General features: G+C 40.9%; 2 protein-coding genes across 4 annotated transcripts in view; one reads left to right on the forward strand and one right to left on the reverse strand.

Moving 5' to 3' along the window:
- Window positions 1-6,724, reverse strand: part of phc3 (polyhomeotic homolog 3 (Drosophila)) — a 15,353-nt gene extending 8,629 nt beyond the window's left edge. Inside the window, exons 1-11 of one of the 3 annotated variants that reach the window (XM_005936640.3) lie at window positions 6,269-6,724; window positions 4,941-5,134; window positions 3,748-3,903; window positions 3,591-3,665; window positions 3,343-3,495; window positions 3,111-3,200; window positions 2,142-2,358; window positions 1,298-1,932; window positions 1,107-1,212; window positions 738-1,024; window positions 8-164 (exon numbers count right to left, since the gene is read on the reverse strand). In XM_005936640.3, the coding sequence (XP_005936702.1) occupies window positions 8-164; window positions 738-1,024; window positions 1,107-1,212; window positions 1,298-1,932; window positions 2,142-2,358; window positions 3,111-3,200; window positions 3,343-3,495; window positions 3,591-3,665; window positions 3,748-3,903; window positions 4,941-5,099 (2,035 nt within the window). In that variant the 5' untranslated portion in view covers window positions 5,100-5,134; window positions 6,269-6,724. The remainder of the gene's footprint in view (window positions 1-7; window positions 165-737; window positions 1,025-1,106; window positions 1,213-1,297; window positions 1,933-2,141; window positions 2,359-3,110; window positions 3,201-3,342; window positions 3,496-3,590; window positions 3,666-3,747; window positions 3,904-4,940; window positions 5,135-6,268) is intronic. The other 2 variants (XM_005936639.3, XM_005936641.3) reach the window with 2 other exon arrangements.
- Window positions 6,725-11,340: 4,616 nt separating this feature from the next.
- Window positions 11,341-17,881, forward strand: part of prkci (protein kinase C, iota) — a 42,414-nt gene continuing 35,873 nt past the window's right edge. The window contains exon 1 of the mRNA XM_042226588.1: window positions 11,341-11,695. Coding sequence (XP_042082522.1) covers window positions 11,613-11,695 — 83 coding nt within the window. The 5' untranslated portion in view covers window positions 11,341-11,612. The remainder of the gene's footprint in view (window positions 11,696-17,881) is intronic.

Raw genomic sequence — 17,881 nt, forward strand, 5'->3', positions numbered from 1 at the left:
CTCTCACCTTCTCCTGTAGGGCCGTCATTTTCCATCTCAGAGTCAGATGAATCTGACTGGTCAGCATCCAGAGGACTGTCGTCTGCTGCATCCCCATTGGTCGGTACGTCCTGGGGTTCTGGAAGGGAAGCCTGCTGCTCCGATAACAGTGATGACCGACCCACCTGCATTGAGTAGCACATTCAAAAATTGAAAACCTTACACCAATTTTTTTTAACCCAAATGGCAGAAAAAAAAGAAAAAGAAAAAAGTTTTAATTCACTGAAACAAGGTTTCACACAACTAACGTCCTGCACAACGATAACACTGCATGCTGACAGATTACAAGTTGGCACTGACCAGTTCCTCTCAATATAGCCTTAACTAGTTGCATCAAGCTTCCTTGTAAAAAGACACCTTCTGCATAAATGAGCCATGCCAGCAGCTTTGATAAAGTGACAGACATCATTTGTTGACTGTAGAGCATCACCAGTGTTACAATGTAAAGACAGTGATGCAATGTCATATTTCAATTGTCATATTTACATCTGTTTATAATATTAAAATGAGACATTTACTTAAGTTTTAAATGCCTGGAAAAGTTTTATTTCACCTTCCTCTCCTCACCTGCTCCAGAAATATTTTAATTTTGTTTATACACACATAATTAAATAATTGATTAAAGCTGATTTTAAGTGCTTTTGTAGTGCTTCCCATTAATCAGCAGTGAACTTTCTGCACAGGGCACGTCCACATACCGGGAACGGCTCCAGGCCCTCTTTGATGACAAAGCCCTCCACGAGGTGTGTGAGGACGTGGGTTGACCTCTTGGGGCTTCCTGGGAGACTTGCAGGGGCAGAAGGAGGCTGGCTGGGGACTTTTGCTGAAGCAGGGAGGAGGGGAGGAGGTAAAGGAGAAGGTGGTGGAGGAGGAGGGTTGTTGGTGCCACTACTGCCGCTATTGTCAGTGGTCGTGAGCTGGGAGGACTCCTCCACTGGAGGACTCCTCCAGTGGCTGGGGGTGATGAAGGATGAACCCGTCACTGCTACACAATAAAAAGCATAAAGAGTGAGGGGTGAGGGGGTCTCATGGAGGCAGGTTATCCTGTTAACTGAATAATTCTGTACCTGAACCATTTTGATTGGGTGGTGTAGCAGTCCCGTCTTGTTCTGAACTTGGAGGATCTTTCCTTTCCTCTGAGCTCAGACTGTTCACGTTGCACTTTTGCCCCAACTGAAAATCAAAACAAAACAAAACCTCATTCAAACCAACTCATAATCTACTCAGGAGCTCTTCAAAGCAGGACGTGCTGACTCACGGGTGCAGTTTCGTTGTGTTTGACTGGATGCACTTTCAGATCAACAGCCACCGTTTGAGGAGGTGGCAGGTTCTGGTAGGGCATCTGGACCAGAGCCTCCGCCACAGGCAGTTCCCGCTCCGTTAGCAGTACCTGTCCTGAATGGACAGCCAAAGCCCGGACTGAGTGCAGGGACACCCTGTGAAGGGAGGCCGGGGGGTTCTGGGGCAGCCTGGGGAGAATGAGAGGAGGAGGAGGAGGTGGAGGCTGCTGGCTCTGTGGGAATGAGGTCCGACGCTGTGGCGCAGCCACCAGAGGAGGTGGCTGAGGCTGAACGGCAGCAGCTGGGACTGAAGTCTGAGGTGATGATGCAAGCATGCTGGTGACTAATGGGGAGGAAGAAGAAGACAGGGCTGGGGGCTCGTTTCGTAGTTGTGAGTGGGTGCTGGAGGCGGTTAGTCTTTTAACCGACAGAGGAAGAGGATTGGAGTGGGTATCTCGGGGTGCTACTCTGAGGGCAATTGGTTGCAACTGTCTGCTGCTGGGAGCCCCTCCTGTGGCCTGCTGGACGATGAGCTGGTGGTGCGCCACCTGCTGGCCTACTGGACAGGACAGCTGCTGCTTGACTAGAGTGTGGGTTTGCACTGGAGGGTAGGCTGCAGAGGGAGCACGAGGAACATAATAACCAGCAGGTGAGCTGTCATTAAAAACTTAACCTGACAAAAAAAGCAAACATCTGCATTACATGAACATCAGTGTGCTTGCTGCATGGCTTGTATCAAACCAAAACCAAGTGTCCACCCTGAGTTTGTCTCTGGCCTCTTACACTTGCAGTTATCTCAAACCGTGGAAGACACAAACTCACCTGGGGTTATAATCTGGGGTCCTGACACCAACGAGGTGGCATCAGATGGCGCTGTTTCTGTTGAGCCATCAGTCAGTTGGGTGCTCTTCAGCCCACAGACTGGATTCTTGGACAAAGAGGTGGCTGCAGGCAGGGCCTGGGACTCGGTGGAAGGTTTTAAGATGACGCTGTGGGCTGTAGCCAGAGCTCCCGGCAAATGGGTACGCAGAGCCAGATTCTGCAGCGAGTATTAGAGGTTAACAGTTAGTCTTCGCAGTTATTAAAAGTTTCTGGTCATGGAGTAAAGAGCCAGTGCTGTACCTTGTCCTAACACACTGACATCACGTAAATAAATACAGAAATAGTGGACCTATTCTGCTGTTCCTTATATTATGATCTAAAGCAGCGGTCCCCAACCCCCGAGCCTCGGACCGGTACCGGTCCGTGAGTCGTTTGGTACCGCGCCGCGAGAGTTGAGGCTCGGGTGTGAAATGTATGGTTTTCAGGGTTTTTATCGGTTTTCGGCTTTTTTTTGTTATCATTTTTATCGTTAATTCGGTTTTTTTGGGTCTTTTCTCGTGTGTTATTAATTAATCTTCATTTACCGGTACTAGTTTTATTTTGTTGTATTTATCCGCGAAACCTTAAAGGCTGGTCCGTGAAAATATTGTCGGGCATAAACCGGTCCGTGGCGCAAAAAAAGTTGGGGACCGCTGCTCTAAATAATGTATGCAATGTTGAAACAAAACAAAAAACACAACCCGCTTTGCTCTTTATGATGTCAAAGAGGGGAGGGATATTCTTAATGATGAGATCAAGAGGGGCAGCAAATCAGAAGAAAGTAACTTTAAAGCTGTGGGCGGTGAGCAAAGCTACTGCAAGAGAGTCCAAGGACAATAACATGGAGCCTGAAATGAGCATAATAGGTCCACTGTATGTTCTGTAACAGCCTGAGGCACATAATTGTGCAGCACTGTGGCAGGATTGTACCTGAGAGGAGGTAGGTAATGAGGAGCAGGAGGTCACAGTGGGGAGGTCTGACTGAATTGCAGCTACTGTGGCTGCAGGAGTTAGAATCAGCTGGCAAGGATAGAAGCAACAGGGAAGCTCAGACGCCATGTTGGTTAAAAATCAGCCATAAAAAGTTGCTCATGCACTCAGAATGGCAACACAGTAAAGCAGCATGAATGCAGCTCGAGATCAAAGATGAAAAGGTTTCTACCATCTGAGTTCGAAGGTACATCTGAGCTTGGTTACAGCTGGCAGGTCTGTTTCCTAGAAGCATGGCCTGCTGAGATATTGTGGCTGCGCTGGCAGTGGATGTCTGAGTTCGACCAATCAGCCTTGCGGTCACTGGAGATGCTGGTAAAGTTATCTGGATGAGGGGCGGCATGATGAGAGCTGTGACAAAAACTAAATATGCCCAGGTGTGTATTTGTGCTCAGAGTGAGAACACACTTAAGCACTTACCGAGTTTTGGGAAACACCCGCAGCCTGAACCAAACTGCCTGTAGAAGAAGAAGGTGACCTCTGACAGACTGAAGCCTGAAAAGCAGTGAGAACACGTTTTACTTTCTATTCTTGATCCTCACACAGACACACAGCACATAGACAAACACCACCCGACCTGCTGGATGGCGGCCAGACTCTGCAGATGTGCGGGATGCTGGTGCTGCTGCAGGGCTGCTGTCTGCAGCATGAAGTGCTGCTGCTGGGCTGCGTACATCTGATGCAAGTACTGGGCCGCCATGCTCTGAGGTCTGTTCATGGCATGTTGGATCACCTGTTGGATCACACGATGTACATTTTCTTCAGACTGGCTAAAAGCCTTACAAGGCTATTTATCTACTTTAACAACAAAATCTAATCACCTGTTCAAATACACTATATTGCCAAATGTATTCACCCGTCTGCCTTCACACACATATGAACTTTAGTGACTCCCATTCTAAATCTATAGGGTTTATTATGATGGGGAATTTTTGGTGATTTTTCCTGAAATGTAGATGTGAGGTCAGACACTAATGCTGGACAGTCAGATTGCCAGAAGGAGAAGGCTTCTCCACTGCTTCAGAGTCCAGTGGTGGCGTGCTTTACACCACCACATAAGACGCTTTGCATTGTGCTTGGTGATGTAAGACTTGAATGCAGCTGCCATGGAAACCCATTCAATGAAACTCTCTACACACTGCTACTGAGCTGCTCTGAAGGCCGCATGAAGTTTGTGGCCTTCAGATTTTACTGAAGGTCACAAACTTTGTACTATAACCACTAACCACTAACGGTTGAGTGAGGAATATTTAGTGACGAGGAAATTTCATGAGCGGACTGGGGCTACCTGATCTTGCACAACTGTTTGTAGAAGTAGTCTGGATGCCAGGTGTTGGATTTTATACACCTGTGGCCATGAAAGTGATTAGAACAGGTGAATTCAATGATTTGAATGGGTGAGTGAATATTTTTGACAATATAGTGTATATACTATGATGCATAATTACTACTATTGTTTATTCTTTGGACTGTCTCGTAAAAGTAATACCTGATAGCTTGACAAACGACAGTCAATAGACAATTAATATTCAGTATATCAATATGATAAATGCATACTGAGGTCAGTGGTACTGTTCATTACTTGGATCACCTTTAAATCAAGTCCTCTGTGTGCACTTTACAGAAATAGCTTGGACTTTTTGCCTGTCAAGCACACCGTGCGTAGGGACTGTAAGCAGCTTCCTGTCTATTACCCCGACTCTTTACCTGTGAAGTGAAACTAAGACTAAACGAGCCACACACATATCGGTCGCAGGTGCAGTTTATTACCTGGACTGCTTGTCTGTCTGGTGGGATGATGCTGAGGGAGGTAGAGGGCGGCTGGGCGCTGGAACTGGGTGTTGCCATGGTGACGACAGATGATGACGATGCAGTGGTTACTGTCTTACTGGTGTCTGCCTGTCTGTCTCCTGGGCTCCGTCTGTCCATGTCCCAGATTACACACAGAATCAATATCAGGAAATCTGTGGAGATAAAAACAAAAAAAGAACATGCATTAACATGTGCAACTTTCTCTGATTCATGTGTAAATGCTTTCAGTTAAGATGCTTTCACTCCAGGCAAAAAAAACCCTAACAGACAGGTGCTGGTGTAGAAAAATCATTTTCTATGTGAAAACATTCCCACAATTTTCAGGTTTCTTCCTGTTAAAAGGGACTGTTTCCTTCCCACTGTTGCAAAGTGCTTGCTTTGACAGGTTGCTTGTTTTTTTTTGTATTTATTTATTGTTTTTTTGTTTTGTTTTAAATACTGTTGTGTTTTTACCTTATAGCACCAGCGCTTTGAGGTGACTGTTCAGGGTGCGGGACTAGAAAATAAGCCTGAACTGAATATATTTTAACGTGTCAAAACTGAACCCTTCCCTCTTGTCTTTATTTTTTTATGACTTGCAGTGGAGTGACAGGTTTTAAATGACTCCACTTTCTTTTAAGAAAGCCAAATATAATTTTAAACCATTTATGGCAGTTTTACTTCAAGAAACATTTTAATTAAATAAAAAAAAAAAAACCTCACACAAATAATAGACACCCTACCTCACAGGGAGCTTTGATCTTCTTGAATTAAAAATGAAATAGAATAAAATAAAACCAGGTGAACAAAACTAAACTTGGACTTTTGAAATAGAAACATAGAACCCTGACACTTATTAAATTAAGTGAATTTACAATAACAGAACAATAATAACAGTAATATTTAACATTATCACCAAGAAATACTTTTAAGTTTTTAAAATCTTGTGTGAGGTGGGGTGGCACGCACACCTCTGTAATAATTTAAGATAATTTTAACAACAACAACAACAACAATAATATTAATAATAATACAGTAGCGTGGGTTGTATAAATCACGCCTGTAGCCGCAGAATATTGATTCTTTTTTTTCTGATTGATCTTCGCTGTAGATTAGTAAACGCGTGCAGGATTTCCTCGACAAAAACCCTGAACCATCGGATAATCCTGATATTTAATGTCCAGTCTGTGAACCTTCACAGACTACATCCAGCACATCTGGATGACACCCCCCGCCGCTCTGCCCCTCACCGCTCACACTGCGCATTATGCATGCACAACCATCCACCTCTTGTCGGCGATACTTGCCTGGTTTTGGAAGACATGGGCCATCAGGAGCTGACCATACCCCGACACACTGTCCCAGTCATGAAGCCCTCTGATGCGTCAGCGCTGCTTAAAATGGTGATTTAAAAAAAAATCATGCGGTGTGCTGCGAAGCAGGCAGCATATGATGATAAATAAAAAAAAGCTTCGGCACAGCACCGCTCGCAGTGCGGGAGGACCCTCCACAGCCACAGAAGAGAGAAGAGGCGATGTCTGACGATCAAACGCTTTTTGTTTTAGAATGAATGTATTTAAATTGTAGGCTCGTGATACGATGTGTTGTCCCCCTGTTTATCACTAATATCGCTGTCATGTCACATGACCACGTGGTCTCGTGAATTCATTGTTCTGTCACTCAATAATATATGATGTTCAGATGAGTATGTGCTGCAAATTCGTGTCCCGTGAGTACAACAAAGTCAGTTTTCTTCTTTTTAAGTACAGTTGGTTCACTTTTTACTTTTTTTAATGAAGACAAGCGGGGACCATGACCGCTGGATGTTGTATTTTTCTTTTTAAGCTTGCATTTAAGTCCTAGTTTATTGTTTGATTTCTCGTGTTATTTGTCACTCCTCCCTTCAGTCCTCCATATCTGTTGTTTCATCATTTGAGTCTTGTATTTTAAAATTGCTTGAAAGCTATATATTCGTAGTAGGTTCTTGCTTTATTAGTTGACGAACATGAACATTTCTCTGGACTGTACAAGTCTAACAACCTTGAAAGACTGACATGTTATAATAACATGTCAGTCTTTAAGAGCACAGGCTGAAGATACAATTATCTTAGTTCAGTTTTTCAGACACGGTGAAGTGAAACGTTTGAAGTTTGAGGGGTAAACATAAAACAACAACAAAACAAACTATGACTAAATCTCCTGACAGAGGACATGGCCAATTTCAAATCCCCATCAAAGAGGAGCAAAAATGGCAGCTCTCGCTTGTTCCTGGTCCATTTTTCGATCCTGCAAAAGTCATTGAGCTTTTGAAAGCTTGAAAATAAGAAAGGAGGCAACTGGACTTTTTTGGGTTCGCAAAGGTGTTTCGCCTCTCACCCAAGAGGCTTCTTCACGTTTTGCAGGAGGTTTCTTCCTGGTAAGAATGGAGGTTTTCCTTCCCACTGTCGCCAAGTGCTTACTAGGCGGTCATCTGTCTCTTGGGGTCTTTAAAGCCCCTTGAGGCGACTGTTATTGTGAATTGGCGCTATATGAATAAAACGGAACTGAATTAAAAACAAATTGTGGAGTCCCATCATCCGTATTCTTCAGTCCTGTCATCTTTGTCAAAGTAGCTTCATTTCCTGTAATGACTGACCCTCTCCCAGGACCCAAAATCATCCCGGAACTCCATTTAACTGAACAAGCTAATCATCCCAGCTTTTTTAAGAAACCCCAAGCTCAGTTTCAGGGAGTTCGTGAACCCGACCTCCAGTCTACATATGTAGGCCTACTGATGTGTACCCACGTGCGTGAAAGGAGCATACTACTAATAATGACACACACACTCGGAGGTTGGCGCAAATCGTGGCTCACATAGAGACGTCGTTTTTCCCAAACTTTATCTGTATTTATTAAAGATTACTTTGTTATGGTTAGGATATTGAAAATAAAATCAAGTTCACTTTGTTACAAGCAGAGGGTGGTTTGGGTTAAAATAAATATCCTTTTAAAGCTCCGTTTTACACGGTTGCTATGGTGACGAGTCCCGTAATACTGTGTTGGGAGGAGACACGAAATTTAAACACTTAACACTTAAACACCTTAAAATGTGATATTTTGCGTCAGAATAAAGTTTATTTTACTGTGATTAGATTTGGTCACGGCCGGCTCTCGTACCGTGACTATATCTCAAACTCAGGAGAGACAAAAATGATGCGAAACTTTATGCTGATTTCATGTTTGCTAACAAGATTATAGAAAAGCTCAAGTTAGCTCTTATATTATAATCTTGTCGTAGCCTACGTCTCCTTTTTTGCTTTATCCGCATAAGATTTAAAGATTTTTATCTTCTGTTTTTGTCTTTTGTCTGAAAAAACGACTGAGCGTCCATCAGCTGGCACATGTTTTGAGCTACAGCTACTCCTTCACCACATCCATATCTGTGTGCTTCCTCGTTTCCTCCTGCCTGACAGCTCCACATATTCAGCATCCTTTGTCCAATATTTCTCTTTATAAATCGGGAGACAGACATAGTTTTAATAATTATAGACCAGTATCATTGCTATCACAGTTTTCTAAAGTGCTTGAAAACCTCTTTGCACAAAGATTTGATAGTTTCATTGAAAAACATCAACTGCTAAGCGAAAGTCAGTACGGATTTCGACGGAACAGATCAACAGCAATAGCATTAAAGCAGGATTGAAGACATTTCATCAGCAACACATCATAATAAATATACTATAGGGGTATTCATTGATTTAAGAAAAGCTTTTGACACTCTGCAACACTCCATCTTGATTTCTAAGTTAAGAACTTATGGTGTGAGAGGAATAGTATTGAACTGGTTAAGCAGCTATTTAGATAATAGGTTTCAGTATGTGCAGTGTTTAGGCGATTCATCTGATAGAATGAAAATAGAATGTGGGGTCCCTCAAGGTTCTGTTTTAGGACCAAAACTTTTTAATTTATATATAAATGACATTTGCGATGTGTCAAAAATGTTAAATTTTGTTTTGTTTGCAGACGATACAAATTGTTATTGTTCCAGAGAGAACTTGAAAGAATTGGCTAAAATTATGGTTATTGAAATGAAAAAAATTAAAAAATGGTTTGATGTAAATGAGTTATCACTGAATTTGGAAAAAACAAAGTTTATGATATTCGGAAACTGTGTAAAGGAGGAAGAGATAGTATTATCTATAGAGGGAGTATTAATTGAAAGAGTGACAGAATTCCGTTTTCTGGGTGTAATAGTGGATGACAAGTTAACATGGAAATCACATATTGAACATGTTAAAAAAAAGTTGGCTAAAAGTATTTATATCCTGGGTAATGTTAGATATATATTAGATTACAAGACAATGAGAATATTATATTTTTCATTGTTTCTACCCTATCTGAGTTATTGTGTTGAAGTATGGGGGAATACATACGTGACTAATATGAAACCATTATACTTATTACAGAAGAGAGCGCTTCGAATTATGCATAATGTTAAATATAGAGAACACACTAATAATTTGTTTATAAAATCGAAATTGTTAAAACTAGGAGACATAGTGAAATTACAGACTTTAACTATTATGTTTAGGGCGAAAAATAAAACACTACCTCTTAAGTTACAAAGTTTATTTGTATTGTGTTCAGAAAATGGGGACATTATAGGAGGTTTTATTTTAAGCACCGGTTTGCTCGAACCACACAAAGGCAAATGTGTCCAACAGTCATAGGCATAAGAAACTGGAATTCTCTCAGTGATCATCTTAAGTGTTGTATAAATGTTTCTCAATTTAAAATCTGCTACAAGAATAAAATGATAAACCGATATGAAGAAGTTGAAAAGAATAGAATTTAATTGCAGAAAAATGATCCTTTTAGTTTGATTTTTAGTGGTATTGCTCATTGTTGAGTATATTGTTCTGTTTGCTTTGTTTTGTTTTATTATGTGCAGAAAATTGTCATAGTGTAATTTTGGTTGCCTACTTGTATTATCACAGATAGGGGGCAGGTATCAATAAGAATTTATTCTTCTTCCTGCTCCTTTTCATGCATGGAAACAGTGTTACTTTAATTGAAAGGAAGGTTGTGTATGGGAATGCATTACTGCTGTACCATGTGCGAAACAAAAAAATAAAATAAAATAAAATAAAAATATCCACTATTCTTCTGCACATCCACAAACCATCTCAGCCTTAGCTCTTTGACTTTGTCTCCAGACTGCTCGACCTGAGCCGTCCCTCTGATGTACTCCTTTCTAGTCCTGTCACTCCCAGTGAAAAGCTTAAAATCTTCATCTCTGCATCCTGTCTTTGTCAGTGCTACAATCTTCAAACCAGACATCATAGCAGTTCTCTCGTTCACATTGCAAACCCTTCCTTCTGTAACAAATCAACCCTGACACTCGATGTTCCTCTGCTCTCCAGAACATACCTCCACCTCTCCAAGCTCTCTTCCACCTGCTCCCTACTCTCACTACAGATCACAAACACATTTCACAGAAACTACCATCAACCTGTCATCAGCATCAACCTAATCCCTGATGCAGGCCTTGTCAGGCCTGATAGGCGAGCAAAACTAGTGAACTCAAAAGCAAAACCAAGAGAGATCGTCCTAAACTTTTTTCATAAAGACTTATTTCACACAAAAAGGAATTCAGACAATAGAAGACTTGTCTAGAACTCTGGGGAAATGCACAGGTCTGATGAGGCACAGCCAGGTGGTCCTACTGGCTGAGGAGCGAGAAATCCAGAACTCCGCCCCAGGAGGGGCGCATGAACCGGATCTTGACAACCCTAACCTTGAACTCATCTGTCACTCCTACTGCATACCTCATACATGCCCTTATACGTAGATTATGAGGAACAACTTTGAAAGAAAATACAAAAAACCAAAACAAAACCCAACCATCCCCCCAATAATTGTACTCAGTCTGTTTGTAAATATAGTAAACATCTAAGTTGAATTAAAAAGAATATTCTATATTTAAAAGAAGACAAAGCATTTCACGTTATTTTAACCCCCACCCCTTCCTTTTATCACAGCAGCTAACTCGTTTCTAAAATTAGATTTTTTATCTTTTTTTAGTACATGTTTTTGTCACCGGTCAATTTTGTTGTTCTTTCCAAACCAATGCGCTTGAATGCGCGACATGTCTCGAGGGTCTTCCTTTCCGAGCTTAAATGTTTGAACACGAATGCAGCACTTACCTACATAAAAGGCCTGATTTGGTACAGGCCAGTGATGCCAAAAGTTATATTTGACGTTTCAGAGTTTTTGACAGTATCCCACTGGTTTGTTATACTCGATAAATAATAAATCAATGTGAAATTGTGTGTTTTTGTGTTTTAACAAGACACAATTCAGGATGGAACGAATATACCAAGTTATACACTGCCCCTGTTACATTCCGATAATGGACTGGCCCGTGGTTAGGCCTTTGCAGTGGGGAGTTGTTTGACGGACCCCGCAAGTTTTTCTATACTTTACCTGTTATTTTTGTTTGTCTAAAGAAGGGCAAATACTCAGCTTTTGGCATCACTTGCTTCGTTATTCATTTGGTTTGTCGACGGACCGTAAAGATTAACAGTTTAGGGCGTGGTACCGGGCCAAAGTAGGAAGCAAGGTAGATAGGAAGGACGATATCGTTGAGTCGGACTGTCCACGGCTGAGCTTATGATGCCGACGTTGCGGGATAGCACCATGTCCCACCCCGGCGAGAATTCCCACCAAGTCCGGGTGAAAGCTTACTACAAAGGGTAAGAAATAACCATGTATTTTAGTATTTAATATATCCAATTGGGAATAACTTACTAGCACCAGTTGGAAAGACGGCTAGTAAGCTGGCTAACACTAGCTCAGTCAGCTAACGGCTGGCTAATGTTGGGAACCACCGGGTTTCGGTAAACTTGGGCAGGCGGACAGGTGACACTGTCCAGGCGCTCCGCCTGGGAAAAGTCAGTCTCGGTGGTATCTGAGAAATTTTTCAGCTACACGGCGAAATTGTCATGTGGTTTAAATTAGTTAAATCTGTCTCAGCATGAAAGCTTTGGAGCTAGTCTCTCAGCAGCGGGCTAACAGTTGCTATCTAAGTTGATAAGGATTTGGCGTCTTGTTATTGATCGTCTTTACGTTTATTTTGTCCTATCTCTGGCAGCACAACATGTCCTAAAATACCGCTTTTGTGTCACTTCGGGAGGCACAATGTGATAGCAGGAAATCCTAATAATTGTTGAGCTTTCACAATAACTGAGGAGCTTTGAAAATCCAAATTAAGTAGTGATGTTCATGCCTTTCCAGTTAGACAATGTAATGTAGACCTATTATTTTCAGCCTCTGTTATCCAGTACTTACGTGATATTAGTTACAACAACGAAACCATGTACCACTTTTATATGCAGATATGATGAGCTCATTATAAATAAAAGTAATTAAATCTAAAGATTTGTTTTTTATTTTGTTTCAAAAAATTATCAAGCTGTAATCAGGTTATAACTGTGTCACATACAGTAAAGGACACATGAGCTGGCAGTGGGAAATCTTTTGGTTTACAATTCCGCTTCCTCAAAAACAGCAGCAACCATCATAAATGTTTCTGACTAGTTTAGGAGCAGTTTATCAACTTTTGATGTTCACACTGTAGCCAGTACTGTAATATCAGGGTTTTGCCTGGCTCAAAAAGGGGTAAAGAGACTGTGTTATTGAACTTTCCAGCATTTTGTTTCTATTTGTGGCCACTTGCTGAACAAAAATCAATTTTAAGCTTAGTGCAAAGATGCTGTTTGAACGTATTCTTATCACAGTTTCTGTTATTTTCCTTTGTGGAATGTCAGAAGCTCTCTGATAGGCACCAACGTGTTTTCTATAGAGGAAAACCCCGGATAATCTAATATTTACATAAAGGAAAGCCTAAACCAAGTCAGTTAGCAAACAGACTTCAGCACAAGACCTGAACAATAGACATCTATGTATTGTCCATTAATGTATGACGTATCCAGGTGGACGGCATTGTCTTTGAGTTTCTGTCATGCTAAATAAGCATTTCGTTTCACAGTTGATTGTCATGATAGAAATAATTGATTACTCGGTTGTTTCAATTATACTTTGCCTCTGTTTGATGGAGTCAAGAGATTGGAGATCAGTCAAGACTTGAAAAGCGTGTAGTGCAAGTCATCTCAGCCATACCCGTGTGACACACCTCAGTACCTCTGTGATGTGTGTTGATTATTGGGTGGCATCTCGCAGAGAGAGGCATGTGAAATATTTCTGACGTGACGGCTGAGGAATCTCAGCTATGCTGCCAAAGAGAGATTGCAGTGTAATGGTCTCATGATTCTGCTATCGGGATGCATTAAGCCAGGATGTCATCTGAGTTGTTTTCTTTCGCTGCAGAAGTTAAGACTGAAAGATGTTAGAGCTAGTAATGCACCAAATCAATATAGTAGATTAGGCAGTAGTGTCATGTCGAAGCTGTTTACCGACTGTTTTTATAAGGCCACAACAACACATCTTTATACACCTTATTGTATGAATCATCGCACAGTGTGACATATGGACGTTGAGAACGGCAATACTTCCTGTGACAAAAGACCAGAGATGGGGAATGGAGCTTTTTGTAGAGCATAAATTTTCAACATTTTCCCCTGTGGACTTAAACACCATGTAACTTGGAAAATTTTCATAATATGAAGATAAAATTTTAAATGATGTCATTTAATATGTTCACATTATTGTTTAAAGAGAATCAAAAGAACAGCTTCTTCTGAGGGAGTGAGGTGGGAGGCACTGATTTTATTTTGTTTTTTTAACTTCAGATCACCCTCTTGGGTTTTGGGCATTGTGACTTGCATTTTCCCGTAAATTCGTGACATTGGTACTGACACAATTCCATTAATTCTGACTGAACCGATTGCAGCTAATTAATCCGAAATGAAAATAGACAGTGGCAGTGTGGCTGCTTGAAAACAAGAGCCTCTTTCATGTGACATAAAAGCGTTAAGACTTAGCAGGTTGTTCAAACACTACAACAGCTGATTTCACAGATTAATTCCATATCCGGTGCTAAAATCATTATATCTGAAGTCATATGCTATAAAACGCCCACCTCCGTGACTTTATCAATGAGCTTACTCTCTTATCTGCTCTTAGTGTGGGGTGTTTTCTGGGTCTGTTCTTCACTGTTTGCATGTTTGCTGTCAGTCAGTGCCAGCAGCAGATTGGTGTCAGCCTGTAGCAGTCACCAACGCGTCTTTATTTTTCTCTCATTCAGGCTGCAAACGCACTGACCGTATGACCAGCAACTGATGGCGATGCTTTGATTTTATAGTATGTTTCTTACGGTGGCAGAGGGTCCCAGGGGCTCAGCTGGATGAGTGGGCACTTGTTTTAGAGGTTTTTTTTTTTACTGCTCTCCCGTATGATAGAAGAGTCAGACAAAAAGACATACACAATTGAGTATGGAGAGATCTGGGGAAAAGTGACTCCTAACAGGGGGATATGTGCATGTGTGGTGTAGACCAAGATAAATCATGAACCCAGGATTCCCCAGCATAACATAACATAGCATAACAGGTCTAGTTGCTGTAAAAATAAGCTAAAGTTCCTACTGTTGAAGGTACCTTCAACAGGAGTTAAAAATAGTTGCCTTTCAGGTGAGATGGTTTGGGGATGTCCTATTTGATGTGGCCCATTACATTCTGGAGTTTCTCTCAGCTGATTCAAGAACATCTCAGTGTACCTGCAGAAGAATGCGAGGGCTGACTATGGAAAGATGGCTTTCCATCTTTTCAGTAGGCTTTAAATGCCACGGCACAGGTAAACACCTTATTAAAACACTTTGAATGTTTGAAAGCTATAGATAAAGAAAGCACTAAAAATGCATAAATTATGCAGAAACAGTTTACAAATTCTAACAAAACAGTGTCTTTATATCGCTATAAATAATTAAAAGTGGTCCTTAGTGTGGTAATGGACCTCTTTAAAACGTGACTTGGCAGGAGATTTTTCTGTGTTTTTAGCTTTTAACCTAGTGCTTGTCTATTTCTTTTTTTTTTTTTCCTCTAGATTTTTTTTTTTTTTTGTACTGGGTTTGGAGGGCAGCCATCTGATGTTTTCCTCTTTGCTCTTGTTTTAATGATTCAGCTTATCTTGGTTGTGTATTGAAGCACAAATTTAACATTATTTTTGCTTGCCTTTCTGTAAGAAAAAAGATAACCCATAGCTTAAAATGTTTAAACCTTGTATACTTTTAGCTTGTCTTCTTAACAAAAACCTCAGTTTTTTTTAATTCACTGCACTATTTTGCCAGGAAAATTGTTTGTGCAGATTTGCCGACACAAACTAACACAAGGTTTCCTGTGTGCCAGATTAACTTCAGGATTCCTGTGTAAGGCATGTTGTTTGGCAGGAAACTAGGATTACACAGGCCTGATGGAGCAGTGGAGTTATTTTCCTCTTTTGAAAGGATTTGCTCTTCTTTGTCAAAGACTCTGCCATCTGCATCCCTGCTCGAAGGCCCGGCTTTGTTAAAAATATGGCAAGCAGTTCTTCCCTTTTCTTGTTATTTTTGGTCTGAAAGCCCCTCAAGAACTCAACTGCCGAGCCACCCACCTAAATGCCCATCTATCTGCCAGAATGCTCCTCCACTGTATCTGATTCTCAGATAAATGTGTGCGATTCCTGCATTGTAAGGTCTATGTTGTGTGTAGCTATGGCTCATGTGTTGCATATAGGTGTTAAGCGTAATCTTGTCTCTGAGATCAGCAGGAGTGTGTTTGGCTGCTGTTGTTTTATTGCACAGAGTGACACTCCCTGTTTAGCTCTGCAGGTGAGCTATGTTGCCTGGAGACCACAGCATCCTGCGGTCAACACCAGCAAAGGCCAGACCTGACTGGGAGGAATCAGGGAATTATTTGTTTGTTTTGGAGGTGGGGGGCTGTTTTGGTAAAAATTTTGCATGGCTTCATTACACGACCTGTCTTTTCTTTAGTGCGTATGTGAGCTTTATGTTGGAGATTAGCATCTGTCTGTGTTTTCATGAAAAGCTTTGCTGTGCGTGTATATGTGGGTCATGTAAACTTGGATGTGGTAGCGCCGAGTGTGAGATGAATGGTTCTAGGGTCTGTGGCAGCCCTCATAGGACCCTTCTCCTCGACCCTCCTCCATGCTTGATCGCTCATCAGTGATGAATAACTTCATGCTGGGCAGTTGGGACTGCAGAGTCCTAATCACAGCTATCACCCCCTCCTCCTCCTCCTCCCTTAATTTAGCCGTGCCGTAGAACAGGGCACAGGAATGCCAGACTCGTGTGGAATGCTGTTTCCTCCTTGTTCCTCACGAGCGACGAGCTCCTAGTTGCTCATAACACAAATCTTCCACCACTCGAAGGAATCCTATAGCACGGCTTCTTTTTGAGACGGGTCACTAAATTTCTACTTTACTTCTTTACTGTGTTATTTGTCTCGTAACATGTATTTCACACAAATGGAGTAAATGTTTTGAACCAGACTGACCTACTCTCTAATGTCTGTTAATGGGGTGGGGTCTTTGAAGAACCACTATTCCCGTAAACATGATAAATTGGCATATACTTAAGGAAAAGAGTCTGAAATGCCAGACATAACAGAAGTCTATGCATTTTTATTTTGCCCATTCATTGAACAAAACCTGTTTGGCAGGTATCAGAATATTTTTACACTCACGAAAAAAGGGTGTAATTTGGCAAAAGGGTGTGCTGTGGCCGTTTTTATGTGTAAAATCACTCAGAGAAGTGGAAACTGCAGAGTGTCTTTTGTTTTAGTCTCACACAGTGGACAAACAAACCACAAGAACAGCAGTGTGGTTATTATAATTAACTGAAACTAAACTAAAGATTGAAATGGTGTGAGACTCCATTATACTTAACTTAAATAAAAATAAAAAAACAAAACTGCAGCTGAAACGTGTTGTGCTAACAGAACTAAAATAAATAAATGAGAATTACTCTGCCAAGGCAGCTCACTCATTGGGCAGTATTTAATTTTAAGGGAATGGCATTGTGTTTTTTTGTATATATTCTTTTTTTTTTGTTCTTTTTAAACTTAAGAAATTTGGGTTGTAGTAAAAATGCCACATTTTGGGACAATTTGAATAAAGTCAGATGTGAAATTAGTCAGCGATCAGTGATATCGGAAGTCAAATGTGACTAATTGTGTGATATTTAGAAACCCATATAACAATATAATTTGCTAATTGCCAATACAAACAAAAGCAGTAATTCTAAGCTTAGTTTTAAAGATAAAATACAATTGATGAAAACTTGAACTGAGTTTCTCTTGAAGAGGTCAGAGGCCCAAAGTAACATAACAATTAGAATCCCCATATACCGTTCCCTTTGTGGCTGTATGTTGTCAATAGAAACAATGGCAGTTAGGTATGTAGATTTAAAAAAAAAATAAAATCAAATCTATATAGCATTATTATCACTTTGGCCTTCAGATCACTGTTGACCTTAAAGAGAGGTCAGAGGTCAAATCTGTAAATCTTTTTACAGTACGTGCTATATGTTGATGATGAACACCACACTCATGAGAATCATAGTTATAAGGCTTTTTGTCACTTTTCGTCCAATAAATCATTAAGTTGACGTTGAAGACTAGATGTAAGCTAAATTTTAATGGATTGTTAACATGACCCTACTCTACACCTCACAGACAGAGTGAAACACGCAAACACTACTAAAAACACTACCTCCTCGGTGGAAGCAATAGTAGTAATAAAAAGTAAAAGTAAAAGTGCTTTATTTTTAATCCTTTGTCAGTATGGTCAAACTGAAAAGCCTGAGGGGGCTTTGCTGTTTTATTTTATCACTCTGGCGTGTCTTTTATGTTACTTAGTCATCTGTCTCCACAAAGTGAAATGTTTGTAGTGTAATATCTGTTCTGGACATCTGAAATGTCATTCTTGAA

This window comes from Haplochromis burtoni, unplaced genomic scaffold, assembly GCF_018398535.1.
Source record: "Haplochromis burtoni strain Fernald_Lab_line unplaced genomic scaffold, NCSU_Asbu1 Contig_219, whole genome shotgun sequence".
Classification (NCBI taxonomy): domain Eukaryota; kingdom Metazoa; phylum Chordata; class Actinopteri; order Cichliformes; family Cichlidae; genus Haplochromis; species Haplochromis burtoni.